General features: G+C 47.2%; 1 protein-coding gene across 3 annotated transcripts in view; it reads right to left on the bottom strand.

Annotated features, from left to right (window-relative positions):
* The window catches only part of CACNA1E (calcium voltage-gated channel subunit alpha1 E), a 298,455-nt gene extending 281,161 nt beyond the window's left edge, over nt 1–17,294 (bottom strand). For all 3 annotated transcript variants that reach the window (XM_032650563.1, XM_032650564.1, XM_032650565.1), the window contains exon 1: nt 17,029–17,294. In XM_032650563.1, coding sequence (XP_032506454.1) covers nt 17,029–17,294 — 266 coding nt within the window. The remainder of the gene's footprint in view (nt 1–17,028) is intronic.
* Nucleotides 17,295–19,000: the final 1,706 nt, after the last annotated feature.

Raw genomic sequence — 19,000 nt, 5'->3', positions numbered from 1 at the left:
CCACAAGCTGGGACTAGCCAGTTCCACACACCACTTACTGTAAGTTCCATGTCTCTGGGAGACCATCAAGGATATTAAGGAAGAGATTCCTGTATTTGATAGCAGTTGAGCTGGGTCAAGCCTCCTATGCATAAGGAGTTAACAAATGGGAAGGAAGAAAGTCAATGATTCTTCGGTCTCTTGCTCAAGGGCCTCATGGGTCAGCATGACTCCCTCTGTCCCTTAGACTCAAGTTGCTCTCTTAGCTGGACCTGCCTTCATGAAGTCTGAAGCATCGCCCGTATCACAGAAGGCTGGTACCTGTGTGGCGGGATGTGTGCCAGAAGCAGCCACGGGTGAAGTTTGCCAGCACCATGAAACATAAGAATGAATCATCCCATTCTCTCAGGTTGAATTCCGGGAGACCCAGGGGTCTCCTGCTATATCACCGTAGCCTATAAGAGGAACCTACCAAGACACATGATTAAAAGCACAATCCAAGGAAACAAATCAGGTAAAGGCTCACCTCTTATTCTGGAAGATGAGCGGATCTCAGCCGTTGCCACGCAGGAGAATCACCTGGGAAGCTTTGAAAAATTAAGGATACAGGTATTCCATCTGTAGAAATCCTGATTTAATTTGTCTCCGCTACCATCTGGGCATCAGCATTTCTAGAAGGACCTAGGCGGATTTCAATGCGCAGCCAGGAAGAAGAACGTTGCCTTCAGTGCTGGAGGCCATGACAGCTAATGGTGTCCTCAACTCAGCTGAGATAACAAATGAGGAAACAATCCCAGAGGCACCTCGGTAAGACGTGAAAGGTGCCTTAGAGCTCTCTTAACTGACCCAGCACACTCATTTTATAGATGTAGATACTGAAAGCAGAGCAGGAGTAAGACTTTTCCAGAGCCAGGACTAGAAATCTCTATGGATTCCTGAAAAGCTTAGGAGCCGATTATCAGAGCAATCAAATAAAACTCCCTAGCTTCTTGGCTTGAATCGACAGTTCTTAGAAAAAGATATCTTCTTACTGAGTTTACTGCCCCATCCCTACTCGACTGTTCTCAAGAGCGTATCTCTTAAGGTAGAGTGTGGATCGTTTACCTCTGTCAGGACCACTAAGAGTCCAGAAAACATTCTGAGATGAGTGCTCACCTCAGCAGCCATTCTCCCATCTGCTGAGATGTGATCTCGGTTTTACGCTGGGTAGAAGCCCATTGCCTGCTGAGTGCTACCACTTCATAACATTCTCCAGCAAAATTTCTGGGAAAGGAAAACATCGACCATTGTTCCGAATCACTGCTTCCCATTCTCATTGGACCTGTGCTGGTTGGCGTCGCTTAAATTTTCCTTCTCTTGTCTACTTTTTCTTAATTAAATCCTTTCTTATTAATCATGATCCAGCCTCCTATGCCCCAACCCAGAGAAACACTGAAAACATATACCTGCTAACAAAAAAAAGGAGGAAAACATCCCAGAAAGAGGATGGGGGGATAGAAGGATGATGACCGAGTGGAGAAAGAGTACTGAAGAAAGCACAGAGGAAATGTGATAAAAAGGAGCCCTGGACTGAGAGTCAGGAGCCCTGGGTTCCAGCCCTGGTTCTGTCACTTACTGAGAGATCAGTGACAAGTCATTTAACCTCTCTGACTCTCAGCTTTCTTACAGATAAAGGAAGGTTTGATTAGAGTTTCTCTTAGGTCCCCGTAACTCTAACATTCTCTTAGTCTGTGGTGCTAATAATAAGTAACACGATGGGAAGGGAAGTGAGACAGAAAGGGGGAGCGCCCATTATTACAACTGAGAGAAGCCACTCTGGGGGAAGGTACTAATGAGTACATCCAACAATAACACCCAAAGCAGAAGTCCTGGCACACCTAGGAATACCTTTCAAGTGTCTAAAGTCAATGGAAACACTTCTAAATTTTCAATAGCAGGAGCTCCATGACAAGCTGGACTGGCTAGAAACACCTCTAAGAGATAGTTAATAAAAAGTCAGAATCCTCCCAATGGTGACCTGAGGCTGCTTTTCCATAAACCTACTGTAAGCCTTTTCTACACTCTCTGTCGGGATAGTAAAGTCTCTTCTGCAGCCTCTCTGTCCCCACCGCCCCCATGTCCTTAACAAGCCGCAAAGGTAGAAGCATTCAGTAAAAGGTGAAAGTTCAAAAAAAGTCATAAATGTTGTCTCCTCCACACTACCACTCACACTATGGGTGCCCCGGAAAAGGGAGGGCTGGAAAAAAGAAAATGGACTTGATATGCTAATATTAAAAAGAAAAGGAGAATTGGCACTTCCAAATCAAAAGTCCTTTGCAGAGTGATGACGTCTGACTGGAACTTCTGGTGAAGACAGAAGATAAAATAGCAAAGGGCCCCAGTTCCAAATGAAGCTTGCATTCCGATGACACAGGGCAAGCTGCCTCAGACCCATTTCATGATGATGGGTAAGAGATCTTTGTGCTTTTCCCATCTATCGCTCCTCTACCCGCCATGGGTTTAGCCTCATACCCAACGGGTGCTATTGATACAGGCAAGCAGTTCACAGTGTCATCCTAAAAGATGCTCTGTTAGGGAAGAGTACTTGCTACTCTTCTGGTCTGACCTGAGGCAGTGTGGTACAGTGGAAAGAGAGGAGCCAGTGGAGTCATTCAGACCACATCTACCTGTGACCCTGGGCTAATCATCTGTAAGATGAGAACGATAATATCCACTTCACACAGCTTTGGGCAAAGTGATAATATGGCTCTAAAGCACACTGCAGAGTGTCTGCCACACGACAGGCATTTATTAAAGGTTACGTTCCTCTGAACACTCCCAGGGATGTGTACTGAGGGATGGATGACTCTCCAGGTCTGGATCGTGGTCTCTACAGCATGTTGGTAGAATGTTATGAAAAGAATTACGTGAAAATAAAAATAAATGAAGGTAAGAGAAGAGAAAGGAATGATAAACCTTATCATTGTGCAGGGTTGTTCTGAACCCAGCCTCTTCCACAGTGGAAGTGTGGAAAGCTGTCAGACAGTTCTCATTTCCCAGAATCTATGCCCTTGCTTTGCTCCTTTGAGCCTGTCTACTGATGTTTGTGACAGAAGTGAGCTCAGTCTTTCTGAGCCTGCACATTCAGGGGTGGGCATTTGTTTGTTACTCACTAATCATCACCAAGAAAAGAGGTTACCCAGAGAAGATACCGCGCCTTATCCATAGAACTTTGGGGGAGGAGGGGCAGATGGTGATCTCAAAAATAAATAAATACATTAACTATCGATGAGAAGGGATTATTATGATCCTCTGAATTTACATGGGCCCATATCCCCCAGAACTGCCTCTCCTCATGCTACCACATCCACCTACCCACCCCACCTCCAGAAAAGCCCACACCCTTCAACTGCTCCTCATATCAGCAGACCAGAACACATGTATCCTTGTACATCCATATGGCTCAGTTATCTCATGAATACAAACTCCCTTGCAAATACAATCCAAAGTTAGCAGAAAGAAGAGGCAGTTCCTTTCATTTTTCTTTAGGCCCACACCCTAATTTCCTTTGGGTCCTCCACCTGGTTTCCAGAAGCCAAGTGGTATATCCTGGTTCTCCATTCACATCCACATCAGTGCCCAGTTCCCTCAAGTAAAATGCCCTCCAGTATCCTGGTCAGATGACCTTCCCTAAGCTCATTATGCAAATGTCCAAGGGCTCCAAGGCATGGAGGCTCCCCTTCTCTGCCACATGCCTCTAACCCTTTCAGAAGTTTCATCCACAGTTCATGGAATCCCACTGTGACTCCCTTCTCTGACAGAACAAAGATGGAGACTTTAAATACCCAGAAACCCAAACAGGCAAGGAGGAGTTAGCTAGAAGGCTGACAACCTCTGAGAAGAAAACCTGCCCAGAGGCCAAGCTGGGGTTCTAGGAGGGATACTTCCACACACCATCAAACAAACAAAATCGAGTGACTTTGTCTAAGGTTGATAGTTTTGAATATCTCATCTGCTTTTATCAAAAGTTTGCTGGAAAAATTCTGCATCATTATTGCTCCTACAGATATTTTTTTTTCTGGATTGTAAATCCAAGTGTGTCCTCAGGGACAAGGTTGCTGTAAAACTGGCATCAGAGACCCACGAAGAAAGACAGGTTTGGATGTAGATATTTTTAATGTGTCTTTAAAAATTTAAACCCAATAACTTTGAGAAGAAAAACAAAAGGGGCTGGTGGGCAAACCACCTAGTTGCAGTGGTTGAGAGCACGGGCTCTGATCCAGGCCTCCAGGCCTCACTTGCTGTGTAATCTTGGGCAAATGAGTTAACCTCTCCACACTGTAATCTTCCCAGCTGTGAAATGTAGAAAACAAGCATGCATATCTCTGTAGAACTGTCATGGGGAATAAATGCCAATAATCCATGGGACGCACTTAGCACAGGAATCTGGCACATAGTAAATACTCAATAAAATGTTGGGTATTTATTAACCCTATTGACATTAACACTAGTGCTAATATCTCACATGTTTACAAAGGGTTTTCATACATATTAGATGATGCTAGCCTCACAACAGTCTTGCAAGGGAGGCAAAGCAGGGTAGGTGACCTCTACCTCACACCTGAAGAGGCTGAGGCTCAGAGAGGTTACAAAACCAATGCAAGGTCACATAAACATCTGGCAGTGCTCAGTTTAGACAACCGACAAGAGTCAGGAGAAAGTAAATGGTATTGTTAGAAGGAGAAAACTTAGCTGCAGAAATTCAATGTTGAGTCAACTGAAATTAACCAGATACTAACAACCAAGATGTATTCATGGCTTACTATGTGCCAGACATGGTTCTCACATTTTCCATGTGTCATCTCATCTGATCATCACAAAAATCCTATAAGATACACCTTACAGGTAAAATTCCTATTTCCATTTTATGTTTGAGGATTCTAAGGCACAGCAAGGTCAAGTAACTCCCAGAGGCACGAGCAAGGAAGTGGTGGAGACGGTACCAAGATTTGAATGTAAAGGCCACATTTTTAACTATGACACTCTAATGCTTCCAAGCAGGGACTGGTAAATCCTAAACCCTAAGGTGAAGCTTTCATCAGCTGGGCACTGGACTACCTGACGTCTGATATCACTTCAACTCCTACGATCACTTCAACTGTCCACAGTAAAGAAATAAAATATTGTCTAAGTGAGTCTCTGAAAATGACACACAGTGTGGACTTTGGAGAAAGCAAGATGCTATATCCTGGCCTAACAAAGGCATGAAATAGGCATAAAAGTGTGTACAGATTTCAGCAAAGCATGTGACAAGGATATCTCGCACAATATCCTTACAGGCAAAATAGAGAGCTAACACCTGGCTAAAGGACCGTTCAGGAAATGTGAGAAAAGCTGAACAGTCGATGAGCACTTACCAATGCACTAGTAGTAAGCAGAAGGGAGGTCCCCAGTTCTAATCATATTTCTATCAGTTACTTGAATGAAAGCATAAAGCACATGTCTATCCAGTCTGCAGTTGATGTAGCCCTCAGGGTCAAGAGCACGCCCACTAAACAGCAGGGTCTAGAGGCAATGTGCAGTGGAAACCACCTAAGCTTTGGAGTCAGACCACCAGGGTTCAAGTTCACTGGTGATGACCTTGGGCAACCGAATGAATCTTCTTTAGCCTCAGTTTCCCCATATATAAAATGTGGATAAAAATATGTATGGAGTCTGAAGTTTATAGATGCTCAGTGAATGTTAGTTCCCTGTTCCCACTTGAAAAGGATGTCTACAGGATGGACTGCTGGACCAAAAACAAGGAGATAAAATGTATTTGAAATAAACATGGAGTCCTGAATTCACATTCAAAAATTAAACTGAATGAGAACAGTTCGAGGGAAAATTAACTCTGTCATCAGTTCATAGTAAAAGATCCAAGGCTTTAAGCTGAGTACAATCTCAAGTCAAGTCAGAATGCCATTTCTTCACAGAAAAAAAAACTTTAAAAAATTATTTTAATTTAAATAAATGGGGACTTCCCTGGTGGCACAGTGGATAAGAGTCGGCCTGCCAATGCAGGGGACACGGGTTCAACCCCTGGTCCAGGAAGTGACTGCGAAGTGACTAAGCCCGTGCACCACAACTACTGAGCCTGCACTCTAGAGCCCACGAGCCACGACTACTGAGCCCATGTGCCACAACTACTGAAGCCCAAACGCCTAGAGCCCACACACCACAACGAAGAGTAGCCCCTGCTCACCGCAACTAGAGAAAGCCCAAGTGCAGCAACAAAGACCCAACACAGTCAAAAATATAGTATAAATAAATAGATAGATAGATAGATACGTGTGTTAAATGCCAATGTTAGTAAGCACTGTTCTAAGTTCCGGAACTTATAGATAATGGCCCTTCGCTTATAGGGATTTTAAACCAATACTAAAGCTATGTGGTAAGTGAGCGTTATAAGAAAGTAATAAACTAGGTGGCATATGGGAGCCAGAAGGAGGGAGTTGGCCTTACTTTGCTGAGAGAAATCAAGGAAGCCTTCATGGAGGAAATGACCTCTGAGTACAGTCTAAAAGCCAGGAAATCGGGGGGAGAGAGAAAACATTCCAGGCAGAGGGAGCAGCAAGTACGCAGGGATGGAGGCCTGGGAGAGGATGGTCCCTTCAAGCGGCCCATTGGAACAGCTGGAAAGAAGGGCATCATGGCGGTTGAAACAGGTTGGTGCCATGTGCAGAGGGGATCACAAGAAGTCCTGCGCAACAAGCTAGGGAAACACTGTCCAGTTACAAAGCAAACAAAGAACAGAACCCAGACAGGAACTCAGACTTTCTGACTCTATCTAGCCTCTCTACTCCTGCTTCCCTGTACTGTAGCTACTAGCCGTATATGGCTATTCAAATTTGAATTAATTAAAATGAAATAAAATTTAAAACTGAACACTCGGTCACGATAGCCACATATCAATTACTCAAGAGCCACATGTGGCTGGCAGCTACAGCACTGGACAGCACAGATAAAAACATATCCATCATCACAGAAAGTTCTAGCCAAGAGCACTGCTCAGTACCATAGTACCATTAAGTGAACAAGAAGTAGATTCGGTCTGTGTTGCTTTACAGAACAGAAACAGGAAAACAAACAAACGGGTGGAAACTATAAGGAGGAATATTTCAGCTTCCTACACTTCCTGACACTAGAAGCCTGATGGCCACCTATCAGGGTGATGGAGAAAGAGTTCCAGTATTGACTTAATGCTCTTTGGTTAGAATGTTTATGTTTCATCATGGTAGCATGGCTGATGCACTCCCGCAAACAAATATCTGTAGCTCTTCCACGTGAAGTCCTGTCATACTTGTACCTAAAGGATACATTGTCCTGATGGCCCAGCATCCCAACATCCCAGAATGTGGGAATTTTCTAACATAGTTAGCATTTTTAAATTGTGATCCATGGACCGCCCCTCCATGAAATTTAATGCAAAATTGTATGTGTATTTTTCAGGAAAGAGGCGTCCACAGCATCACTTGGATTGCAACAGGATTTGTGATCCCGATACAGAAAGCAAGAAAACACTGTACCAGGAGGACGTAACTGTCCCCATACTCCAAGAACAGTCACCTAGATGTCATCTACACAGTCGTTCGGGTCAGTCCCAACTCTAAAGTTCCATAGCCTTAAGCACCTAAAGACCATCACCCTGAAATGAACAGTTTCAAACCAAACATCCTCTGATCTTGATCAAGGAGAAATGAGATGGGCGTATAAAAGAGCATGGAACAGTCCAAAGCACAAAAGTTGGGTAATTCAATCAAGTTGGGGAAGGTGTCACCTGTCAACCTCTTGCTGAGATGCCTATTGGAGACCCTCTTGGAAATCTTGGTGGTTCATTTTCAATGTGAGCCCACAGAACCAAGCACACCCAGTTAGATGCAATGCCAGCTTGTCAGCTGGAGAACTTGCCCACTAAATCTAAAGCTTGCTGAGCTATTTAAAAAATAATGACTTTGTTCTAACCACCACCTGACATTATGACAACTGTATCAGGATCCATCTCCAGGTCCTACAGTATTACTAGAGTTGAAAGGACTCATTTCTAGAACAATGCAGAAATTCCTCTATTATCTGGTGTAGCTGGAGAAGAAGATTTTGGTTAATTTAACAAAAAAGTGATAAAGAGCTCCTTTATATAATCAATATGGATTATAATTTGCAGCAGCTCTGAATACAATAAAGTACACACACCATTCAAACCATGTTGACGTAATGTAACGAATGCTTCATTGGCCGTCATATTCAGAAAGCACTACAGCATTCTGTGGTACCTAGGGGCCATCAGTATACATGTCAATTGTCATTAAACCATAGATCTCTGGGTGCCAATTAATAAAGAGTTTTGTACAACCAAATGCCCGATAACAACAGACACCATGTACTTTCTGCACAGCCTGTGTTGGATATCATAGAGACTAGAGCGACCCTTAGCAAGGTTCAAAAGTAGGTGAAGCTACTTTTCCAACCTCCAAATTCCCATGTAATGACCTTTCAATCCCCTGCCAGCCATCCAGTGCCCTCACCACCTCCCAGCATTCTCCTCTTCCCCTACTAAGGCTATGCCTGGTCCTACAGGTCCCAGTCAGTGCAACACTAGACACATAACAGGCACTTCACTGATGCTTGTGGTTTTAATCAATAGCAGCTGATTAATTCGATCATTCAACAACAGTTTACCGAATACTCACTAAGTGCCAGCATTGTGCTAGGTGCTGGAATTAAATGCGCGTGTCCTTCGCCTATTCTCAGAACAGGCTGCTCTCAATTATAAGCCCAGAAAGAATAAGAACTAACTCTAAGTTGATAATGTCATATACTAGCTTACTATGTCCCTGCTCCCAAGATCATCTATATTTTGGTAAAGAAAGTCTCAAAGACTCACTACCTGAACCCAAAGAACCCCTGTTAACAGCAAGGCTCCAGGCTGTTCTATGAGAGAGAGAGAGATTTAGGATGGGCGCTTTGTAAGACTGGTCTTCTCTAAAGGCACTGCCAGGCATAGCAGTGGTTCTCAAAGTACGGTTCCAGGGCCAGCAGCATCAGTGTCCCCTGAGAACTTGTGACAAATGCAAATTCTCAGGCTCTACTTCAGACCAATGAAGTCAGAAACTCCAGGACTGAGGTCCGGTAATCTGTATTTTAACAAGCCCTTCAGGAGATTCTGAGACACAATGAAGTTTGAAGACTAACGGTAGAGATGAAACAGAGTCCATATGTATGACTTCAACACAAAGAAGCTAAATGAGGAATTAGCCTTGATGCTGACAGAAACCACCTGCTGGCAAGGAACATCCCTGACAGAGCGGAAGCAAAACAGTTCCCAACAGGACACAGCTGGAATTGCCAGGACGTCAGTGAGTGACTGCTGAAAATCCATTTCATGCTTCTTGACTCCGACCAGCCCCATGACCATGAGGTGTGGAAACTGAGAAAGGTACAGAAAGTTTGCAACACTTCAAACCTCCAACTGAGCTGAAGGCTGGGAAAGACTCGAGAGCACGAACTTCCTCCTCACGCTGGTGTGCAGAGGCTCTCCTCTGGGTCCCTGAGGCCACTCCCAGCTCCCTGTATCTCGGCTACGGAAATGATACGAGACTCTGATTACTGGCAAACCTCAGTTCCTGACACTGACCAGAGCACTTCTCCCCTCTAACCTGTTACCCACTGTGTGGTCACATCCTTTTCATCTCCCCTAAAGGGGAAGAGGAAAAAAAAAAAGACACCCCACTCCACTGCCACCTTCTGGCTTTAATGACACAAGCCTTTAGAAAGCCAGTGCGTACATCTGAAACAGGCTTTCCAAATTCTCCAGAGATGAGGCAAAACAGATGCAGCAAAAATGCAGCAGGACCAAGTGCAGCCCCACCCCCCACCAAAAAGAAGCCTCATAATTATGCAGAGTTGCAAGAGAGATTCAAATCAGCCACCTACAGGCACAAAGGCCACACTCGGCACAGGAGGGTCCCTCCCTGAAGCCGCTCACTTAGCTGGACCACAGGAGCCTAGAGCTGGAGCCTAGCCTGGAGTTACATCCCCAAGCCCCGCCCACCTGCCTCTGGGATGAACTACTTTACAAAAATGGATTCATTGCAGGCCTTAAAACAAAACCAAAAAAATTCAAAAAGGCTGAGAGTGGAACTGTTCAGTCCTACAAACTTGGAACTCAAAATACAATAAGAAAATAAACCCCTAAGGGATAACCCACTGCATTGTCAGGGACAGGGTGGGGTATGGATTGGATAACAGATACTTTTTAAAGTCATTCAGTGCTGTTCTCCTTAATCTGGCCCATTTCTGCCTCTTAAGCATATACCTTCTAGCTGCTCCTTGCTTTCCAGAGAAGGGGACATAGGGGCTCATACATAGGGTTAAGAGTTTATAGCCAAAGACTTGCCAAAGATGTGGGGAATGAAAAACTCGGTAAACATTCTTGGGGTGCTCAGTGACCAAAAATACACCATAGACAGCGCACTGAAGTAGGCTTAACGCATAAGAGGCTGCTCGGTCAGAGGAACCTAAAAACTCTGTGCTGTACTTTCCGTCCTTAATTAAGGGCAATGCTGGCAACAGGGCTGGTGAACCTCCACCGGCCCTCTCTGCGTAGGTTTAGAACGTTTGGGAAGAGAAGCGTTGATAGAGGTCCCTGGCATTTTTATCCCTCTTTGAAAGGACTGCTTTAGAAGTCACATGGTGATGGGGGGCGTGATACACTAATTTAAGTGTCTGCTCCCCACTCCAATCCTATGTGAATTCACACTGGAATTTGAAATGAAGCAGTTACAGAAGCCTGCTTCTTAGCTCAGTGGCTCAGCATTTATCAGCGTGAAGACCTAGGAGGATGAAAGGATTCAGAGTGACAAGTGCTTGGGGACATAAATATCTTCTAGTTAACCACGTTCTCCGAATACAGGAGGGGAATGGCTGCAAACTGATGGGGCACCCAAATGTAACAGGACTGGGTAGGAGGCAATCATTACAAAAGCAGCAAGAAAAAAAAAACGATTTAAAAAGATTCTTCCCCCCAGCTACCTTTCTCATGTGTCCCAATCCCACTGCAAAAATATAGAGGACTTAGAGAAAAAAGTTGATTTGTGAAGTTGGCCCTCTGCAAGAGATCTTCCTCATAACCAAGAAGAAGATGAATAACCTTCCTTTTCCAAAAAGCCTAGGAAAAACCCACACATATAATGAATTATTCACAAAGGCTGAACCTAAAAATGAGAGAGAGAAATATAGAAAGATGAAAAGGGCGGAGGACTGGGCAGAAAGAGAAAGTGAAGAAAAGGACCTGGTCTCTCTCTCCGTGAATAAAAGGGTATTAATTACAGTCACGTATAGGTTCCCCCTTTTAATGTCTTAGTGGTCAGTGATAAACAAAATTAGATCAGCACAGTTGCCTCTGATGGGCTGGACCACATGCTGGCCTTGGGGAGCTGCAGCCTCCCAGGCAGCCCTGCAGATGACAAGAGGGAGGCTACTGATGACATGATAGAACACAGAGAGCCAGAGTCTGCAAGAGTTCTGATAGTTTTGCACATCTTGACTGCATTTTATTTCAACTAAGAATATGAAAATGGAAAGAAACCAGATGTTCCTATAAAGAGGGGGAAATGCAGCAGAGTTTGAGGGGGGAAAAAGACACCTACATTTTGTATGGCAGCAGCTAAAAAGAGATAAGCAATTCTGGATCGAGCTACTAATCCCAGAGTCTAGATCTTTCAAAAGAAGATAAAAAGAAGGCCTGGTTTGCGACCACCTAGAGGGGCGGGATAGGGAGGGTGGGAGGGAGGGAGATGCAAGAGGGAAGAGATATGGGAACATATGTATATGTATAACTGATTCACTTTGTTATAAAGCAGAAACTAACACACCATTGTAAAGCAATTATACTCCAATAAAGATGTTTAAAAAAAAAAAAAAAAGAAGGCCTGTTCTTGTTATTTTCTTCCTCCTCCTCCTTTAATTCATAGTGTGCCCTGCACCTAGCACAGGGAAAGCAAGTGGAGAGAAGTGGGGAAATAATGACATGCAAACCAACAGACAACACTATCACATCCAAGATATTTTTGTCTCCATCCTCAAGTCATTTCATTTCTGTCAAACTCCTTCACTCCAACTAGCATTCCAGGCTGCATCCCAATTACAACTGGTCCCCACGACAAGTCCTAGCCTGGTTTCTGGAGGAAACATTTCTCACACCTTATTTCAAGGGCAAAGCCACTAGGCAACATGGAGATTGTCCTGGGAGACTCAGAAAATGAAGACCTTTATCCCGCAGCATCAGTGCCAGTTACAGTCGCTATCTGTTTCACTGCCTCTGTGCCCAGGTACACAGAAGATGTGAAGACTTTCTGCATTATCTGATCACAGGATATAATTACAGACTGCATTCTTGTTAGCTGCCACCCTCTGCCCTAATCAAGGTGCTCTGACTCATGAGCCATTAGAGTTACATCAAACCTGAAATTCCTGCCAGGATTACAGTCTACTATCTTTCACGGTGCAATATATCTATAGGCAACAGAACAGGAGAAAAGTATATGCCATAATGGGAGATTGGGGAACTAAAGCTTTCAGTAATCTTCAGCAAAATCCTCCAAAAATAATGGATAATTGACAACGGGAAATTCTCCATAATAAAGCACATAACCTCTGACTCAAAGCCAGAGCCCTTTGGGGCTATAAAGAAATTCTCTGAAACAAGAAATCACGAATGAATATCCACAGGTTCATTATAATGAGCTTCATCAGCTCAGTGGCTACAAACACATTTGATCTTCCTACTTTAAACCATGTTCATTTCCACATGAAACATGTGCTCCCCTTCTGAGGTAACCCACACCATCAGTGGGGGAGAAATCTCCCACTGCCCATCAATGGCACAAAGTCAGACATGCCATTTCTTCCCTTCATCCTCTAACCTGGAAAAGTGCAAACGCGTGGGGAACATCTCACAAACCATGAGGGAGCCCCTGGAGATCCACAGGGCAACTGGGCCTGGGCACAGAAGGGTTAGAGCCAGTAAGCTTATGACACAGTGAATGCGGGGTGACATTCCCAGCAGCCAATTCCCTGAGAAAAAGAGAACCCTTTTGTTAGATCTATTAGATGAGCAAAAAAGAAAAAGAGGAATCATATAAAATGTGATACCATATTTTAAATCAAATTAGCATTTTCAAAAAGGTTATGGCATCCACTGCAGCAGAGAATGCCATAAGAAAATAAAATTATCTCCCTGTGCAGACGTAGCTTCCAAGAAAAATGAAACACATTCAGAGTGGGCCGTTGACTTGCCACCATTTTTCTTGCCAAATCTAGGTTATCCTATGCATTTCTTCCCATAAGAACGAGATCTTCCCTGTTAACAACTGGACGAGGTTATCACCACCCCCAACCAAGTCAGAGAGTGGCAAGTCTAAATTAAATCATTCCTTCTATTTAGCTGATCTTTTCAGGCTAATCTGATTAAAGACCAGTATTATGTGGTGTTCAGAGACCGCTAACACAGCACACAGAAGTACCTATTATCCCCCTAGTTCTACAGTGACTTTTTGCAGCCAAGAAAAGATGTATACATCTCAAAAAGTATACTACATGAATTATCAAAATCCTCAAGCACGTTGCATGTGAACATGACAGTTCAAAACAAGTCTTGACATGTGTCCTGAACCTTCCTTTCTGTGAAAATCTGGCCCTTACGTAGAGCACAGAAGTACTTGCCAGACGCGAACAGGCATACTGATCGCCTGAGGATCTTATTAAAATGCAGATTCTGATTTAGTAAATCTGAAGTGTGGCTCAGGATTCTGAATTTTTTTTAATTGAAGTATAATTGATTTACAATATTATATTAGTTTCAGGTACACAACATAGTGATTCGATATTTTTATAGATTACATGCCATACAAAGTTATTATAAAACATAGACTATAGTCCCTGTGCTGTACATCACATCCCTGTGACTTGTTTATACTATAACTGCTGGTTTGTACCTCTTAAGCCCCTTCACCTATTTTGCCCCTCCCCCTGCCCCTCTCCCTTGCGGAAACCACTGGTTTCTTCTCTGTATCTGGGATTCTGAATTTTTAACAAGCCTCCAGGTGATGCTGGTCTTTGCTGTCTGTGGGAGACAAAAGCCTAGAAGACTTCGTTCACCTAGAACTAAGATCCCTCCCTTCTGGTATGCTGAAATTTCTGAAGGACTCTATTAATAATAGTAGCTAGTGTTTACAGGGAATTAGGCAGTGTTCTAGGAACCTGACATATATTAATTCATTTAATTCTCCCAGTAACTCATTATTGCCATCCTTATTTTACAGATAAGGAAACTGAGTCACAGAGAAATGAAGTAACTTTTCAAGGTCACAGAGCTGGTGAAGGAACTGAGATTTGAACCCAGACAGCTTAGCTCCCAAGCTTTACTGGTAACCAGTGCTCACACTGACTCCCAGTAAGAAAAAGGAATATAATTCCAGAAAGGAATTAGAAAAGAAGAGAGGTGAGACTAGGAACTTATATGCGGTATTAGAGCAAACGCAGAACCCACAGAAGCGCAATGTGTCCACATGGTCACCACCAGAGGGAATATATATTAGTCAATTACATTGTACAGCCAGGAATAAACAGCAAACATGGTGTGTTTTAAATTTGCGAACAGGTCTCCACTACACACCTTAGCAGATGCTCTCCAAACACTAACAGCCTACATGCTGTAGAAGCACTGTGAAACTTCCAACTATGGGGATGGAAGAGACCACTGGGACGGGGCTCAAGGCCAAGGCACTGAGTAGGATGCCGAAGTCAACTCCCTAGTCTCTCCTTTGAGTCTCTTTGGCGCATTCTGGCCGAAGACAAGGAAAGAGCGCAGTGAAACCCACAGTCGCACCTTGCGCCGCTCGCAACTCCTGCTGTTCTAGGCGGCGTTTTTTACAGCGGAAGAGAAAACGTGAAAAGCGGCGAACGCGTGGTGTAGGAAACGTGCTTAATTTCCCCTCCCGGGAGCCTGGGCCCGGCCGGAAGTGCCCGAGGTGCTGAACCCCGGGGACTGTGGCGCCCTGGCCGCGGGGCAGTTTCGGTGGCGCTGTCCGAGGTACCAACGCTGGCTGCGGGCACACTCTGCCACCCGCGCGGCGGCTGGGCGGCTTTGTCTACCGCCGGGAAACGGGAGGGCGCCTGTCTAGGTAAACAGGCCCCTCAGAGAGGCAGCACCTGGTGGGTGGGAAATTTTAGAGAATTGTAGAAGACAGGCGGGCGGGGAAGGGGGTGCCGCTGAAGAAATCTCTAGGGACCTGACTAGAGCAGTGTTCGCAGCCGCGGCACGAAAACACAATGAGAGCTGTCGCTTTGTGCAGCTCACCGGCAGGCGGGACTGCAGGGACCGGACCCTTCCCCCTCCCCAGTCCCCCTCACCCTAGGTAGGTTTAACTCTGGTACTGTTTGGCCCCAGGATCACTCCGTGCGGGTAGGAGAGGGAGGGGAGTGCAGGGAGAAGGAGAGAAGAAGCCCAGCCAGCGGGGGCTGTGGGAGGGTTCGAGCAGCAGCAGGAAGAATATCTGCCTAGAGATGCTCCTCCGTTTCTAATGAGGGGTACTGCCTAGAAGCACCACGAGCCAGCCAATCGCCATGCTGCTGAGGCAGGGAACTAGGGAGGAAAGAGGGGAAGGCCAGAGACGAGGGTGGGAGTAGCAGGGAGATGCCCAGACCCCGAGGGGAGTGAGCCACGAGCCTCGCTGCTACTAGAGACCCAACGTGGCTCCAGCTGTCTCCCTGCTGCACACCTGGAGGGTGGGGGAGGGGAGGAGGGAGGATGGGGAAGAAGAGGAGTGGCCTCTTTTGCAGGTGCATCCCTCCCAAGAAATCTCTCTCCACAAGCATCAAAGTCCCATGTCTCCAAGCCTACCCCCACGTATAACACCATCCCACGGGCTTGCTCCCTACTCATCCCCCTCACCATCCAGCAACCCCCAATTCCTAGAGACCTTGCCAGACGCCCATATTCTTCGGGAAGAAAGAGGCAGTGAGATGCCTAGTCAGCAGCCCACATTTGGTGCACTTTATCAAACCTGCAAAGAACCGCTCTCTATGCCCGTTCACCCCGACACCGTTACCATCAGAGAGTCCCCCCACCAGCTCTCTGTGGAGAGCAGTTCCTCTGGAACTAGGGAGAGACAGACTGCTTGCACACCTCTGGGCTCAGCTGACGCAGCACCCCGCTGACGAATGCAGGCCCAGCAGATCTGCCTGGATCCTGGGCACTAGGAGAGCACTCCGCTGATACCCAACCCAGGACTAAGGAAAGGATGGGCCCTGATGAGCTGCTCTTTCATGGCTGAGAAGAGAGCCCAAACTCTGCGTTGTCTGGGCTGTGTCATTAGAGATTGCCTCCCCTGACACACTCATTCACTCCACTTCCAGTGGAACTTAAACTCAGTCCCCAGCAGAGTTAGCTGGGTCCCAAGCCAAACCGCCTGCGTTATTTATCCATTTGTCAACTTGTCTACAGGGTTTTGGCTCAGAGCTCTTGAAGCTTCTGAACTGATAAATCCCCTCATGGAGTCTTGACTTTCCTACAAGCTGATAGTATAGGTGTCTTCCCGGCTGGTGGGGATGAGGGCAAAGGGGATGGCTTAAAGGGAGGGAAAAGGGGGGCTGAGTATGAAAGAAAACCCAGATATTAGGGGCAACCCATTCTATGCAGCTTGTGAAGGGACTAGGGGGCTGAGAATCGAATAAAGCCCAGCGACGAAAGGGGCAGACACCACAACACCATGCACCCAGGGATGCTGGAGACTTCCACGTAGGAAATATCAAAAACCAAAAGTCTTACCTTGCAAAACACTAGTGCCCACATCGGTTTCTACAGCACCAAGCTTGCCTCTTAGGTGCACCAAAGTACAGAGTGCACTTCAGCAAAGAGGCAAATCGGCACCAGGAAAGGAATGGGGGTGCAAACTCCATGCTACGTTTCCCCCCTTACCCGAAGAAATGCAAAGGGGGGAGAGGGGAGCGATGGTGGGCAAGAAAGGATATGGCCAATCGATGAGCTTCTTGGCGTATTTCCTGACAATGTTATCTTCTCCAAAGATGAACAGGGATCTGTTGACGGTGAAACAGTTCTGTCGGACGGGAATGGGGTTGTACAAAGCCATAGTCCGCGCCCTCTGCGCTTTCGACTGCTTGTAGGCGGCCGCCGGCCCGGAGGCCGGTATGGGGGTTCCTTGCCGGTTCCTGCTCTGGTCCGAATCTCCATCTCCCGACCCCGGCCTGCCGACCACCGCCTCCCCGAAGCGAGCCATCCTGAAGTTTAAACAGACAGAATACACACAAAGGTGATCGTGGCCGAACACCCGCACACAGCAACAAGCAGAAAGACACACGGAGTCTCAGAGCCGCATCCAGACGGACTCGGGGACCACCGCCTCCGGGGAGCCTCGCGAGCTCTTCGGAAAGGCGGCCGCTGCAACCCCGCCGCTCTGAACTGTTGAATCTAAATACAACCTCTGCGAAGCTCCATTCCTCAAGGAGGAAAAAAAGGGGGTAAGAGCTTGGGTGTGCTCAGTTTCTGGAGGATATATTTTTTTTTTTTTCAAAATGCCAGTGTGTGGTGGCGTTCAGGGACTGGAGAGGAGACGGGTGGAGTAGGCTGCTCTTCAAACATAGCTCCTCTTCTGGCAGACGCACCACCTAGTTCTGGGAGAGAGGCAGGCACCGGCCCGCTAGGTAACAGTTTGGTAATTTATTGGTGGGGGGAGGGGAAAAATGAAAACAAAAGAACTTTTCAAAAAAAAAAAAAGACAAGGACGAGGTTATGGTGACATGCTTTATAACGCCAGCCCCCGCAAGTCCATCTGAGAAATCCCACAGCCAAGACTTGGGTCTTTAAATCTGCCAGCACAGACGCATCCAAAGGTTGAGAGACAGAAAGGGAGAGAAGGGGGAGAGCTGTATTGAGGTTGCTGCGTAAACCGCAACGCCCAAAATATCAAAATAAGAAGTCGATCCAACCGGAGAGGGACAAATGACTTCAAAGCTCCTGCGCTTGGGAGAGAAGTTGAGCAGCATCCAGAGAGCCGCGAAGCCCGAGTGCCAGCATCCGCCCGGAGCGCTCGCCGCCGCCGCCGCCGCCGCCGCCGCCTCTCCGGATCAGCATGCAACAGCGATCCGCGGCTGCGCCGGTGAGAGGGCGGGAGAGCGGGAGCGAGCGGGCGGGCGGGCGAGCGAGCACTTGGGCGAGGGAGAAACAGGTTGCAGCTGAGCCCAGCGGTAGCCTGGCACGGGAGTTGTCCAAGGACCGAACTTGCTCACTACCGACTCAGTCTTCCTCTTCCACCCTGGCAGCCCCACTCCGAGGAGCAGAGGAGAAGAAGCGCGAGGCCAGGAGGGGGAGAGCGAGCGGAGCGCAGAGGCGCAGTCAGGCGCGTACTGAAGAGCCAGGAGAAGCGGGGGCGGGCCTGGCGAGCTAGGGCGGGGCGGGGATGAAGCCGGAAGGACCCGGCCAACCGCTGCAGGAGGTTCCTGGGACCCGAGGCTGGCTTGGGCCACTGATCGATGTAGCCAGAGGGTAGCGGGCCCCCTCTGCAAAGATCCAGGCAAGAATCGCCTTTCCCCAAGTACTGCTGAGAGGAAACAGGCTGGCGCAGCTGCCGGCGCGGCGGAGTCTCCGCCTGAGAGCCGAGGCCTGGTGGGGGCGCACACGCACGCGCGCACGCTCTCGCGCCTCCTGTCCCCGCCGAGAGGCGCCCGCCGGGGCTGTGCCCCGCGCAGTGACCGGCGCGCCGCCGCCCTAGCCTGGAGTCGAAGCCTTTGCGCTCTACGCGCCCTGCGCCGGGGCCGGGTCGCCGCGCCTCCGCACCTCCCAGGCTCCGAGAGCGCTGCCCCAGGGTTTCCGCAGAGAAGGCAGCACCCTCTTCTGCCCATGTCCCCACTTAGCAGCCTGGAGGTCCCACGAGGGACGCTAGGACCTCTGGGGGCTCCGCACTCTGGTGTTGGAGCCAGCTCTGGC

The sequence above is a fragment of the Phocoena sinus genome, chromosome 1, assembly GCF_008692025.1.
Source record: "Phocoena sinus isolate mPhoSin1 chromosome 1, mPhoSin1.pri, whole genome shotgun sequence".
In the NCBI taxonomy this organism is placed as follows: domain Eukaryota; kingdom Metazoa; phylum Chordata; class Mammalia; order Artiodactyla; family Phocoenidae; genus Phocoena; species Phocoena sinus.
Note: the sequence above shows the minus strand (reverse complement) of the source record. Positions and strands in the feature narration are given on the sequence as shown.